At 37.8% G+C, this 15,858-nt stretch overlaps 1 protein-coding gene across 4 annotated transcripts in view; it reads right to left on the reverse strand.

Moving 5' to 3' along the window:
- LOC126337296 (transcription factor IIIB 90 kDa subunit) overlaps nucleotides 1-15,858 on the reverse strand; it is a 342,489-nt gene that overhangs the window by 289,430 nt on the left and 37,201 nt on the right. For 2 of the 4 annotated variants that reach the window (XM_050001455.1, XM_050001456.1), the window contains exon 3: nucleotides 5,596-5,732. In XM_050001455.1, coding sequence (XP_049857412.1) covers nucleotides 5,596-5,732 — 137 coding nt within the window. Of the gene's footprint in view, nucleotides 1-5,595; nucleotides 5,733-8,966; nucleotides 9,177-9,327; nucleotides 9,386-15,858 lie in introns of those variants that run through there. The other 2 variants (XM_050001458.1, XM_050001457.1) reach the window with 2 other exon arrangements.

Raw genomic sequence — 15,858 nt, forward strand, 5'->3', positions numbered from 1 at the left:
AATGGGAGAAATCCAGTGGGAAGAGGGGGACAGAGCCTCAATAAATTTAAATAAACAGTAATTGTTTATTTACATAAACATAAGTTTATAATGAGGCAACAGTTATCAACCTTTTAAAACCAACCAAAGATCCATATTCAATGTTAGAACCATGAAAATTCATATTTAAGCAAATAAATATGTAAGTTTTGAAAATTATTCATTTTTAGAAATATACTTTTTACTCACCTCTTCTTGAAATATGTTACTTGTCTCCCTAAAAGTTGACATATCTAGTCATTGTTCAAATAAAACCAAAAAGGCTGAACAAGTATGTAACCAAAATCACACAAACCTAGAGACTGGAAACATTCATATGCCTGGTGACCTACAGAGGTTAGTTTCATTCAGCTGCTTCAGTCAACTGAAAAAACAATACACTGGCCAATCAGTTGCTAAAACCATCAGTTGCCCCATCACTGGATTCAGAGTTCCAGTCTGTGTTGACAAAGGGTAATAAAGGGGACATCACTTTGCAGCTGATTCTTCAGATGGTGAGGGGATTAGGGTCATGTGAGCATATGGTGTGGGAAATCTGTTTGCACCTTAGTTAAAGGATTCACATAAGCTAGCAAAGTTTTCATTCTTTTTTGTGTGCCTGTTGACAGTCTGAAAATTCTACTATTTGGTGAGGGGTCTACAAGCAAAGATGTGTATAGACACTTCAATTATTATGACTATGACTCGTCTGTGTTGACTACTGTCAGTTACAACCTGTTTCCATCAAGTGTTGTTGCGAAGGAATCCAACACTGGTCTCTACATTCCACAACAGAGTTTGAGAGGAACTTTGAGATGACTGCTCATAATACACAAAATTATGACATACCTTCAAGAGCAGGAAACAAATAAAATTAGCAAACAGTTTAAATTTAGCTGCTCTTCCTCTTCTCACCCTTACCCTTATTTAATTCACCAGTCTTAAGAAATGGAAAAAGAATTTCATTGATAAAATATAATTAAGTTCTAGGAGCTAATTAAATAAAGTGAAGTAACAAGGATAACACACTATGTAAAGATTACAGCAAGAGCAACGAGTCTTCAGGCCTAATGAGTGCATTAATGTCAACAACAAATATTTCACTGACAGTACAAAGAAAATAGCAACTCATTATAAAATCCACAGCAACAAGTGCAAAGTTGTTTTGCTTTCAGATAGCCATGAAAGAAAGTTAGCTGCTTTAGCTGCTATACTACAAATGTAAACATTAATATTAAAGTTAGATGTGTGGTGGAAAAAAATAATTCACGGTAGAAGACAGAGAATTAGAAGACAAAATGTTACATAACAATGATTTCATAATCTGTGTAGCTGGTACAAATCTTGTGATGTGTAGTGAAAATGATATTTGCACTGAAGATTCAATGAATGTTCCCACACAAAATAAACAAATACAATCTCTGATGAAGGCAGTAAGCTGAAATTGGCAGTGTGAGTTGTACAGGATAATATGTGCTCAAGACAGACATTTATAAGTGCAGACAAGGATTGTACATTGTCAAAGAAATAAAGAAGACAAATTTAAAATATTTTGTTCAGGTTACAGAAAATGGTTTATTATAGACACAGGGAAATTAAATGTAAGCTTGAATATCAAGCATTGATTACATCTGAAGTACGAGGTTAAGCATTTTTTGTGTACAAAATTAAATTAAATAATTATGAAAAAAATCAAACTAAATAACCTTTTCTATCCAAAACAATTTTGTTTTTTATGTGATTGAAGTTGCATTCATCATAAAGATACTGAAGGCATAATATGCAGTCAAGCATTTGCAGGACATAAAACAAAATCCAAAATAATATTCTGTAATATTCAATACATGGCAAATTAAATATAACTTGTTGACTAATTTCTAAACAACAGTACTCCATACCTACAAATTACGAATGTATATTGTAGTAAATTACAAGAAAGAACTACTGGCCAGTAATTCTCTTCAGCAGGTGAAATGAGCAGCACGGCCCGTAGATACATGTAAAGGCAAAAAGAGACGTACCACTTAGCTTTTGGAACTATTGGTCCTGTTGGGTGGTGAGTCTCACTCATCATAGGGTCTGAATGATCTGCCCTTCCTTTTTCACCTTTCCTAGCTTACCCCCTCTTTCCTCAGCAATGAAGGAACTTTTAGTTCCAAAAGGTAGGTAGTGTGTCACTTTCATATGTGTGTACATCAACAGTACTATGGTATGTATTTTGTCCCCTGAAGATAAGTTCTGGCAGCAATGCTGTTTCATAATTTATTAGTTTTCTTAACTGAATGTATATTTTATTAAAGAAACACAAGGGTAATGGTACATGCATTTGTTGTTGTTGTGGTCTTCAGTCCGAAGATTCATTTGATGCAGCTCTCCACACTGATCTACCCTATGCAAACCTCTTAGTCCCTAAATAACTACTGCATCCTACATCCTTCTGAATCTTGGGCTCCCTGTAGGATTTTTACCCTCGAAACTTCCTTCCACTACCAAACTGTCAATTCCTTGATGCCTCATAATGTGTCCCATCAACCAATCATATCTTTTAGTTTGTCTGGGACATACATTTCTTTTTATCCCAATTAAATTCAGTACCTCCTCATTTGTTATTTGATCTATCTGTAGAATATTCAGTATTTTTTCTGTAGCACCACATTTTAAAAGTTTCTACTCTTTCTCGTCTGAACTGTTTATTGCTCACTTTTCACTTTCATGGAAGAAAAGACTTTATAAAACTGAAATTGATATTACATGTTAATAAAACCAGCATTTTTCATAAATGCTTTTCTCATCGTAGTCAACCTGCATTTTATATACTCTATATTTTGGCCATCATCAGTTATTTTGCTTGCAAATAGAAAAACTCATACACTGCTAGAGTCTCATTTCCTAATCTAATTCCTCTGGTGTTTCCCAATTCAATTGGATTACAGTCCATTACCCTCATTTTATGTTTGACAATGTTCATCTTGTAACATTTTTTGAGACACTACCCAGTCTGCTAAATTGCTTTTCAGAGTCCTTTGCTGCCTCTGACAGAATTAAAATGTCGTAGGCAAACCTGAAAGCTTTTATTTTTTTCTCCCTGGACATGAATTATATTTACAGTCTGACAAACCATGAACGTTTGTTCACCAAATGATGCCTGTAGCATCTGAGAATGGTCATTGTTGGCCAAAATAGGTTACAATTATTTCACGAAAAGTGATTGTATGAAAAATTAACAAAACTGCATAAGTCAGTCACCATCTCTTTAAATAAGTTGTTTTGTCCAAATACGTTTCTGAATTTATACTTTGCTTCCTTCACAGCTTGCTTAATGAACAAATTGAATAACATCAGGGATAGGCTGCAAATGTGTCTCATTCCCTTCTCAACCATTGCTTCCCTCTTATGTCTGTTGACTCTTATAACTGCAGTCTGATTTCTGTAAAATTTGTAAATAATATTTTGCTCCCTGTATTTTATCACTGCTACCTTCAATATTTCAAAGAGCATAGTTCAATCAACATTGTCATAAGCTTGTTCTAACTATACAAATGCTATAAACATAGGTTTGCCTTTCTCCAACCTATTTTGTAGAACAAATCGTATGGTCAGTATTGCCTTGCACAATCCTACATTTCTCTGATACTCAAACTGATCTTTCCCAAGGTTAGCTTCTACTAGTTTTTTGAATGATGTGTGTGAATATTTTGCAATTATGACTTACTAAACTGATGGTTCAATTGTATTAATACCTGTCAGCACACGCCTCCTTTGGAACTGGAATTCAACATTCTTCATGAAGTCAGTGGGCATTTCACTTCTCTCATATCTTGCACACAAGACGGAATGATTTTGTCTCCCTGAAGGATCTCCGTAATTCTGGAGGAATGTTATTTATTGCAGGTACCTTGTTTCCACTTAGATCTTTCAGTGTCCTGTAAAATTCTTCTTGCATTATTATAATTCCCATCTGATATTCACCTGCTTCCTCTTCTCTTTCTATAATACGAGCTCCAAGTTCATCTCAAAATCCACTTCAGTCATTTGATTCTGCAACTTCAGTAATGATATACAAATTAGAATCTTATATTTTGAGTGAATTATCATTAAATTCATGTTCTTCTGAAATTTTTTTTGTGCCAAACCATTTCACAAAAAAACTAAGTGCAGATTTCATCAGCAAAATCATCACACAGTAATCTTAGTGTGATGTACCAAAGGGAAGCATTCTTGGCTACTCGCGTATGAAGCATGTTCAGAAAGTGAGTATAATGTGACTAACAGGCTGTCACATTGTTTTTTTAGAGTTGGAGACATTGAATGGTAGGGGGATGTGGTGGCGGGTGGGTGGGGGAGGGGGGGGGGATCCCCTGATGGGAGCAAGCATCACAGGAAGATCAGGAAGATGGCAGAATGTAAAATCACTTTTTAGTGTCCTGTCACGTGAAATATACCGGTAAGAACTACCGCCAGTTGCAAGCCACGTGCTGCGATTCTTTTCCTACTTGAGGAAGGAATAACACCTAATAAATTTTTATCATGAATCAAAACAGTTTACGCCAAAGGGTGTTTTGAATGGAATATGTGCGTTTGAGTAGTTTAGGGAGTCAGAACAAGTGTTCATGATGAAAAGAGGAGTCGAAGACCTTCCATTTTGATTAATGAGTTGGAGCAAAAAATCGAGGAAACTGTTTGTGAATACCACCAGTTGATAGTTGTTGAAATTCTTGCAATGTTTACTCAAGTCTCCAGAACTCTTCTATATGAGACACTCAGAGAAATTATGGATACAGGAAACTTTGTGCAAGATGGGGTCCCACAACAGCTGATAGAGCAGCACAAGTAAAATTGGGTAACAGTTCCTGCAAGTTTCTTCAATGATGTGAATTAGAAGATGAGGGTTTACTGAGCTCCATTGTGACTGGAGATAAAACTTGCGTGGCTCATTGCACACCTGACACAAAAAGACAGTCATTACAGTGGCATGACACCAATTCTCCATCTGCCAAAATATTTCAAACTATTATTTTAGACAAAAGAAATATAGTATCGGCATTTTGGGACTGAAAAGACAGCATTTCGGTTGAATTCCTACCCTTGAGGGGGGGGGGGGGGGGAGGAGCAGAGGCATCAATACATAACATATTGTGAGACACTAAAAATCTCAAAAGGAGCATTTAAAGCCAAAGGAGAACAACGACAAGATAAGTGTGCTTCTTGCATGACAACACCCATCTTCACAAAGCCTTAGGCATCAATGTCTCTTGGACTCCTTTGGTTGGGATGTTTTTTAATCACCCCTTGTATTCCACGGTTTTGCTGCCTTAAGATTATCATATTTTCACCTCCCTGAAAAAACAAATGACTGGAATTAAATTTTCAACTTCCAATTAGAAGATTCATGGGGGGTATTCATAGCATGAATCCACACATGCACACTACACAGCAATAAGACTTCTCAGTATTCTTTGTTATATAAAGTAATTCACACTGTTGACACGTCTCCCGAAACTATACTGTATATTTACATGGTAGATAAAAATTAGAAGGAAATTTAAATGCAACATGAATCCACCTTTAAAAGGATACGTGCTGTTCCTTCAACTCTGCAAGTCATGTAAACACAGGCTGCTACAACATGAGTATTTTTTCTTCCTTTTGTTAACTGCCTTGTCAGTGCCATCTTGTAAAAATTGTATGCTGTGTCAATGCAGTGCTGGTTTAACCTGAAACAGAAGTATCTAATATGAACACATGTTTGTAATGAATAATAGGAAAAGATTGAGAAGTTATGCTAACCTGAACAAAACTATGATTATAAGGGGCTCTCTATTTTGTAAAGTGTTACATCTTACACCACCTGTGACATAATCTCTTTAAGAACAATTTCTTTCACTAATATCCAAAAAATCTGTTACACTTCATTAATAACTCAGTACACTTCAGAATTTTAAGCATTCACTTTTCAATGTATCTGCACTAAAATATGGTCTTGTATATGTAGATTACTGTGCAAATCACAACAAATTTTGTGAGTATGTCATTCTCACACTAAGTGGGGCACTAAGTGCTGGCCATAAATGTATGCTGTTTACAAACACAAAAAACAAAAATTTATATAAATAGCGTGTCAGTTATACAGGTGTCCAGTAAATAAGTTAGTACAGCACCTATTTTGTAGGTGCCTCTAGCACAAAATTTATTCTCCCATACCAGGTCAAGTACATACCGCTTTTTACCGGATACATCAGTTATATGTAGAAGTGCCACCAACAAAGATGTCAGCAAGAGATAAAATTTGGATATCTGAGAAGTCAACAACAAGAAGAAGAACAACAACAACAACAACAGCAGCAGCAGCAGAGCAGATGAAGGAAGGAACAACGAAACTGCGAGCATACTACAGCAATGAAGGGGAATGATAAAGAAACAGATATGAGATAAAGATGGATGACAATAAGTACAAAACAACGAAGGCGGCAATAAAGGAAAAATTAATGGAAACAAAAGATATATACATAAATCACAAAATTTAAAAGACAGATGACAATAGAAATTAATTAAGTAATGTCTGTGACAGTAAGATGAGAATACTAAGCACTGGGTGTTTCTCAGTTAGCAGAGAACAAGGGTCACCTCAAATGTAGGTAGCCATGTTATGAAATAATTATTATCAGGAAAGGACCTGGAATAGATGGTGGTTAACACAGTATGTGACGTAAGCATTACAGTGAGGATGTGGATAAGATCCATACGACACACAAAGAGATTCACAAGCAACATGATTCCTGCCTACAATACCGTGGTTGTGTTTGTTGAGTGACAAGGCCCCTTAGTGTGATGTGAAGAAAAAATAAGCAAGGTGTGGTAAATTTCAAAGTACTGCTTCAGAATATCATAGCTCGGATGAATAATTAGGCTGAAGCATTGCAGGTATGAACAGCACTGAGTGAAAAAGAGATACCTCCTTCTTCTTTGGTGACATCTGGTTTTGGGACTTAGGTTGCAGCCTTATGTATATTTTTCTGTGTATCATTTCATCTCCCACAGCAAGGTACATTCTCAGAGGCTAAGGGTCCAGGCATTTAGATTTTAGTGGCTTCTAATAATGCATCTCACAGTAGGGGATGAAATTGTAGGCCTAACACTACACGCTAAGGCTCAACCCACAAGTTTTCACCAAGAAAGTAAACAACCGTCCTTAAAGGGGAAACTGTATACAGCTTTTCTGCAGGTTCCTATGGTATTTTGGCAGTCAGCATTAACTTTACTTGATTCAATATTCCCAGAGTAGTGATTTAGCAGTGAACAGATGGAGGAATCCATAGCTTTCATTTTAAAAAAAGGGCAGTTATACATAGAAGTACCACCAACAAAGATGTCAGCAAGAGAGAAAATTTGAACATCTGAGAAATTAACAACAACAACAACAACAACAACAACAAAGCAGATAAAGGAAGGAACACTGAAATTACAAGCATATTGAAGAAACGTTTCTTTTCACATCAACAAAACAATGTAATTAGACACACAACACAGGCTCAAACTGGGTACAAAAAAGGAAAATGTGGCTTTCAGCTTTCATCAATTAAGGGAAATCACATAGCAACTAAACACTGGTGGTCCAATGAGTACTAAACTCTGATCCTCACAAATTGAAACCAGTACTTTAATCACACTATGAATTCACCCTACAGAAGTCCTCATTTAACAACAATCCTCTGGCATCTTAAAATACAACAATCAAGCAGGTACAGAGGTGTAGACCTATGCATATGGCTTCACCTAAACATGAAAATTGCATTTAACAGCAATTACTGGTTTGTGGAGGTGAAACACATCTCCTCCCCACATCACTCCTTTTCCTCATGCACCTGAGTTGAACTTGTATTAATACCTAGTTTTTAAAAACCACATTCAGTTCAAAATCCTCCCTAATCCAATTTAATTTTATGGTTCTTTTCAGTGTTCACAAAAGGCAAAGCTTTTGTAAGCACGTACTCTTTTTTACAATTTCAGTGAATGACAAAGTAGATGCTACTATCCATAAATGAAATGAAGCATGTGCATCAAATTTCACTTTCAGCAGTGGGTAGGTAAATATAAAAGGTTGTATACAGTCCCTGTGAGGGAAAGGTAACATTCATAGTTCTCTGGCTCACATTGCTGTGAGCTGTTGGGCACGAAATGTAGCATAGTGGTTGGCATCGCTAGCTGGTGTGCCGGTAGTCACAAATCCAAATCCGAACGTGAAGTATTACTTGTTATTTCGTTTTTATCATTTCTGGAAGTTTCTTGAAATATCTTTTGCTTGTAATGTTTGTATATTCTGGAATATTTGCCGTCTGTATAAACACCATCATTCTGGAAGATGCAGTGTTCGTATAAATGGCTACACTGTACATCCAGAAGGTCATTTCTGTTCTGTCTGTACATTGGTATCCATAATAAACATGCCTTCAGTGCCGTGTCAGTTCTTTTGAGCTCTAGAGAAAGGAAGAGCTGTTAATGATTGCTTCTTTGGCATTTCCAATCAGTCCCGAAGCTGCAAATGCACACAATTCACTGCAGTGGGCTCTCTCTACTGGTTTTGTGCCCTGCATGCATTTGCAGCCTCATGAGTGATTAATAATGCCATCTAAGCGACCATTAAAAGCTGTCCTGTTGTTGAAATCATGCACCACAGAGTTACCGTATTTACTCGAATCTAAGCCGCACTCGAATCTAAGCCGCACCTGAAAAATGAGACTCGAAATAAAGGGGGAAAAAAAAGATACCGAATCTAAGCCGCACGTAAAATTTGAGACTCGAAATTCAAGGGGAGAGAAAAGTTTTAGGCCACACCTCCAAATCGAAACAAAGTTGGTCCATTGTAATACGAGACACAATTTAGGTCGAATGAAAGACGATACAGCTACAGTAGTTTGGTTCGAGTCGTAAGCTTAGCAGTTAAACTTTACCAGGTAGCCATTGCTATGCATCAGGCGCTCCGTCCGTATTTATACGTGTACCCTTCCTTTTCCACGTGCTTCATCTGGTTTGAAACGATTGCTTATTTTGCTTTGATCTGATGAGTGCTGTTTTCTTTGTTATATGTGTTCACGTCACTCTAAGCTGAAAATGCATTACTGTACTGTCATGCATTGTTTGTCGCATTCTGATAGTGCGTGTTTACGGCCTGTAACCGCTCGCGGCACGGCTTGCTTCAGTGCCGCTTACAATATATTGTAAGCGGCGGTAGCGTGCACAGAAGCAAGCCGTATATATGAATCGTCTAATTAGCGAAACAATGGCAAGAGACTGCTATTTGTTCTTACTTACACTGCTGCTTTCTTTGATAATGATTAACAAAAACCAAATAATAGACTGTGTATGATAGAAGATGTTCTGAACGAGAGTAAGGCGAACTTTTTCTCCGTTTGAAAATCTTTACGGCCGCTTCTTTAGTACATCAAATTGTGCACAGAAATTAGAGTCATCTTAGATTTAAAAATCTAGTCAGTTGCCGTGCTTCATTTCTGACTGTATCACTATTAGGTATAAAAATAATACGAATATAAACATGACACGATATGTATATTCTTCCGCATTTGCTGCTGTCTCACTCAATAGTTTCGTTGTTCATTAGGCAAACGGGATTTAAATGAGGTAGCAGCAAACACGAAAGAATACATGCAAAATGTTTATATTCGTATTCTTTCTTATGGTGAAGAAAATACTGCATGTGATTCACATTTCGTCAGGTTCCTATTAGCAACCATCTCTTCTCACAGGTAGGAAAAAATTCAGAACGTAGACTTGGCCATATTGACAAACATCCCAAACAGTCTTGCCTGTCGGATTTTCGTAGTAAATTGAAATTCTGCTACATTCGAAGATGAACAATACGGAATTTGTATTTACTTCGTAGGATAATGTATGAAATGCAGTGGTCGAAACTCAGGGCGGATAATAAAAGCTCGTCTACCACCTTTTTTTAATTTATTTACTGACGCAGAGGTTTTGGCGCCGGTATCTTTGTGCCTACAAAGCATGCATGTGTAGCGCTACGTACATTCGACGGCAGAAGTTAGTTGTGGCGGCACCTACCAACATTTTTCAGAACTTCCGCTTGCTTTGCACTCGATTCTAAGCCGCAGGCGATTTTTTGGATTACAAAAACCAGAAAAAAGTGCGGCTTAGATTCGAGTAAATACGGTAACTAATTAATTAAAAAACTAGAAACCCGCCTCGATTGCAAAAAAAGAAAAACCACCTTGTGTTAACCTAGGTTTCGGCGTAGATAACTACACCTTCTTCAGAACAATAAAACCCACTAGTGCCTAAGAAGACCTTTGTCAATGATTAAAAGGTCGTCTTAGGCACTTGTGGGTTTTATTGTTCTGAAGAAGGTGTAGTTATCTACGCCGAAAACTAGGTTAACACTAGGTGCTTTTTTCGCAATCGAGGCGGGTTTCTAGTTTTTTAATATATTAACCAACAATTGCTGACGTGCTGCGATGTTGAAGGTTCTTAACTAATTAACCACCTTACCTATCTTGCAAAGAGAATAACACCAATAAGGTAACATCACCAACTTGACTACATATTTTTAGGAGAAAAAAAAAAGCACACTTGCAACATATCAGCTCCAACAATCAATCCTGCATCATAAGTTGAGTCTTATTTCTGATACTACATAGTTATGACCTTCTGAATGTACAGCTTTTAAATATGGTGCATCTACCAGTTGTCACTCGGTCAGCCGATTAATGCTCAAGTGTGAAGAACTGTCCCGAGGAGAGAATAAGAGGTTTGTGAAATATTGGTTTTACATTTGTAACATGCTTTGTTCATATGTCAAAGCACACAGTTTCTAACCTGTAGCTGGTGCCAGAGATTCTTTGGTCTGAGTACATATATTTTGTGATTCAGAAATGCAGTGTACATTAATAAGATGAATGGACATTAAAGAAGTAATGTAGCATTACTTAATTATTAACATCAATGTTGTGAGTTATTTTCTTTAGTTTGAAGAGTATACAGTGGTTGTAATTAAACTTTTACTACTTGGGAGGACTCCCATGACAAATGACTGATCATAGGACAGTGAAACTTTGTTGAAACATTTGTAAGGACATGTGGAAGAGAAATAACAAATAAACCATTGAAAGAGCACATTTTTATTTCTACATGAGAGAGTAATATTTGTTAATTGCATATTATATTTACACGCCAGGTTACAAATGTTGCTCAATGTGATGATCATCTGCATCCACAACAGCCTGGAACTACACTACAGATTACTCTACTACTGCTCAAAACAACGGTAGACTATGGAATGTTCAGCTGTCACAGTACAAATCATGTAGTGCATGAAGACTGCACACACTGTATAGCATTTTCAGCCATGGCAATATCAACTTCTTCACCAATTTATGGTGCAATTGGCAGTCAGCCTCTCACAGGGGCAATTTCCAGCTATTTCCAGCTTCTGAATCATGTTCTTCAGCCCTGGTGAAGAAGAAGGACCCCTCAGTTTTCTTTTTATGCATCAATACTCATAAAGAGCGGTATCACTACTGCTGTTGCTTTGATAAAACAGCTGTATCAGTACAGCCCTGTTCACCTTATCCAGCCCCATGTTGACCATCTGCATTTGTAATGTACACCGATGTTGTGCTTCAACCCTACATCGCTGTACCAGTACAAGTGCCTAACAGCAAGTCATGAGAACAACATTACTAACAATGTAAATCCTGCAGCACTCAGTCTGAAGTTTGGTACCCATATAGTAAATAGTTTTCTGTCAAGTGGCAAAAGTTTAATTATAACCACCCTGTACATTTGCAGGAGTTGTGCTATTTTTCAACATGACTGGCATGATTTAATAGTGAACTGAAAATCATGAACTCCATTTCATAACAATTCTTCAGTATCTTAGCTTATTAATTCTGATTTTTTGGTATGTACAGTCAAAATAATACTTAACAGATATGTGCACGAGTTGGACGTACACTACATGATCAAAAGGTATCCGAACACCCCGAGAAACATACATTTTTCATATTAGGTGCATTGTGCTGCCACCTACGGCCAGGTGCTCCACATCAGCAACATCAGTAGTCATTAGACATTGTGAGACAGCAGAATGGGGTGCTCCACGGAACTCGTGGACTTCGAACGCGGTCAGCTGATTGGGTGTCACTTGTGTCATATGTCTGAATGCGAGATTTCCACACTCCTACACATACCTTGGTCCACTGTTTCCAATGTGGTTGTGAAGTGTAAATGTGAAGGGACACGTATGGCACAAAAGCGTACAGGCCGTCCTGCTCGTAAGTCACACATGGCGGCGGTAAATGCTAAACGACGCCTCGCTTGGTGTAAGGAACATAAACATTGGACAATTGAACAGTGGCAAAACATTGTATGGAGTGACAAATGATCTGATGGCAGGGTGATGTCATCTGGCAGCATGTGTAGTGCCAACAGCAAAATTCAGAGGAGGTGGTGTTATGGTGCGGTCATGTTTTCATGGAGGTTGCACCCCTTGATGTTTTGCATGGCACTATCACAGCACAGTCCTACATTGATGTTTTAAGCACCTTCTTGCTTCCCACTGTTTAAGAGCAATTCAGGAATGGCGAATGCATCTTTTAACATGATCGAGTACCTGTTCATAATGCATGGCCTGTGGCAGAGTTGTTACATGACAATAACATCCCTGTAATAGACTGGCCTGCACAGAGTCCCGACCTGAGTCCTATAGAACACCTTTGGGATGTTTTGGAACGTCGACTTTGTGCCAGGCCTCACTGACCGACATTGATACCTCTAATCAGTGAGGCACTCTGTGAACAATGTGCTGCCATTCCCCAAGAGACCTTCCAGCACCTGAATGAACATATGCCTGCGAGAGTGAAAGCTGTCATCAAGGCTAAATGTGGGCCAACACCATACTGAATTCCAGCATTACCGATGGAGGACGCCACAAACTTGCAAGTCATTTTCAGCCAAGTGTCCGGATACTTTTGATCACATAGTGTATTAAATGCTCTTTTCACATAAGGCAACATGGTCTCTAACAAGATATCAAAGCAGATTTGGTAGACATGAGCCCCTCCCCACCCCAGTCTTCCCTTGTCTTCAACATTACTTGGACAGGAGAGCTCTGAGTGAAACTCAGTACAGTACTTTGTGCTAGGGCACTAGGAAGCTGCAGTGAGGTGAAGCACATGACAAATAACTGGTGCACATGAAAGTTTAAAAGCTGTACATTCAGAATACTGTCAGACATACTGTCAGAATTGTGGCTCAAATTCTCATGCAGGATCAATTCCTAGGGCTGTCTTGCAGGCTTTTTTTTCTTTCTAAAATATGAGGTCAAATTTGTAAAGTTTCCTTGTGACAGAAGAGCATAAAGGGAGTAAGCTCTGCACCCTTCAAGTAAACAACAACATGAATGCCATGCAGAGGTAATTAAACTTTAAATAATTCAAGTGGAAATTGATTCATAAAGATGTAGATATGGATTATTGTACGTCATTACAACACAACTACTACAGCTTTATAAACTCTCCAAATACTATTGCAAGAATTGTAAAGCCTAATCTACAAAAATGAAAATTGGTTTCCCACTTGCAAAACAAACAAGCAGAAACTGAAAGAAAGATGGCAAGGAATGGCCTTGGTGTTAGCATAAACAGGTCATTCGCACAGCACACACAGTGCCTTAGTATCAAACAAAAACTGTCAGCCAAAAATAGCATCATTTGTAAACGTACTGGGAGTACCTGGGGGAGGGGGTGTCTTGAGGATGGTACTCTGAAAGTCTGTCACAATATTTGTTTCTGTTTCTTAATTGGCAATATGCGTGTCCTGCTTGATACAAGTCTGTTCAAATAAAGTAAGCGAACATCGTTCGTAATGAATCAATAAGACTGGTTATTTTGCTGTCATAATCCAATGTAGCAGTACACTGCTCTAATGACTCTATAGTCACATGCCATTTGTGACAAACATTGCCTACCAGCTGAGCTCCAACACCTTAAAGATGGGTTTCACCAAAAATGGTACAGCAAAGTGGAGATAAACACCTTGGAGGTGATTGACATAGCTCCTATGTCACACAGATTATATGCAAAAACGACAAGGGATGTAGGACCTGTGTCAACCTCTTCTTACCTTTGTAAATGTCTTCAAACATTTGTCTAATGTCTGCCATCTGTGTAACAATGGTCTGTGATGCTTTTACTACCACGTAAAAACACAGATGATATCATTTTCACTTGTACTTCCAGAAAACAAACACAACAGTATTGTGTGTTACTTGTTTCACAGTGTTCACATTCCCATTTGTTGCCACATGCCTCACAATGTCATACACAGTGCAAATGGCATCAGTTATTGTCTGCTACACACTTTGTATTTATTTTCAAAGTGGTCTTACAATATAGTACTGAAAAATGAAAAAAGGGCTACCTAAAGATCTTATTGGCCAGAAGCTGAAACAAATTTAGCAGATAAGACCATTTGCTGTTTGTGGAATGGGAGGACACTACAAATGTATTTCTTTTGATGACAAAATGCAAAATGACTGCATCCAGTTTCAATGGTTGTACAATATTATGAATGATAGAGAAAATGAAATCTGCCTTAATTTTGGATTATAATAAAAACAAGATTGTTGTGGACCACAGCTACCCCTGATGGGTAAAAACTAAGCAATTTAATTTTGTTTCAGTCATGAAACTAAATTATTTTCAAGAGATTGTTACTATTATCACAGTTTTGTTAGACTCTAATACTGATTATATAGGTTACCAATAATTACTTTTCTCAATAAGTAGCATTAATGCGGTGGAGGTTCCAGGTTCCTCACATAGTCCATCCATTACACACGTCATGCTTTCCCATACATCACTGATGATAAAAGTGAAGCATATGAAAACAAATGCTAAATATCCCACGAAAATGTCTTGTCCAAGTTGTAGATAGCAACTGCAGTAGTTCAGTAATTACTTCAATACTCACTTCAAAACAGATAAAATGAACTGATCAGCAGCAGGACACAACAGCAACTACATAAGGACTACTATAGTGCTGTACACAGTGTTATTATTATTATTATTATTATTATTAGAGTGGTTAGACACAAAGCATTAGCAGCCTGAAGTTGTCCAATTTCTGCCAGTTCAGAAGTAAGGAGTGCAGCAATGACGTGATTTACAGACAGTAAGTATGGTGCACATGTTTGAACATCTTCGATTTGAAATGGGGTCGCAGTGTGCTGGTGAAGCAAGTGCTGCAGGGCACGTTTTGCAACAAGTGTCTACCCTCACTGTCAACAGCTAGCTTCCTTTTCTGAGAAGGAGTTGTGGTTAGCGCTTACAATGCGCTACGGATTTCTTCATCTTTCATTTTCTCTCTCTCTCTCTCTCTCTCTCTCTCTCTCTCTCACACACACACACACACACACACACACACACACACACACACACACACAGAGAGAGAGAGAGAGAGAGAGAGAGAGAGAGAGAGAGTAAATATCATTCATATTTCCTCATTTTAAAAATAAAAGTGTTCCTAGGAAAGTCCTTCATTCTACAGTTTAGTTAGGTGTTAAAGTTGGCGATAATGTGACAGGAAGTGGGGGTAGGGTGGGGGAGGGGGGGGAGATGCAGTATGCAGTGCTAGCTAATGTATGATGGCATGCAGGGGTAATGATCTAAGAAAGGTTGGTAACCATTGCACTAATAGGTTAATACCAACTGAGAGGAAGTAAATAGTCACGGAAGAAACCTTTTCTCACATCTTCATGACAATGACTGTAAATCTGTGTTTTATAATAAAAGACAAGGCATACTAGCA

This window comes from Schistocerca gregaria, chromosome 1, assembly GCF_023897955.1.
Source record: "Schistocerca gregaria isolate iqSchGreg1 chromosome 1, iqSchGreg1.2, whole genome shotgun sequence".
Lineage (NCBI taxonomy): Eukaryota > Metazoa > Arthropoda > Insecta > Orthoptera > Acrididae > Schistocerca > Schistocerca gregaria.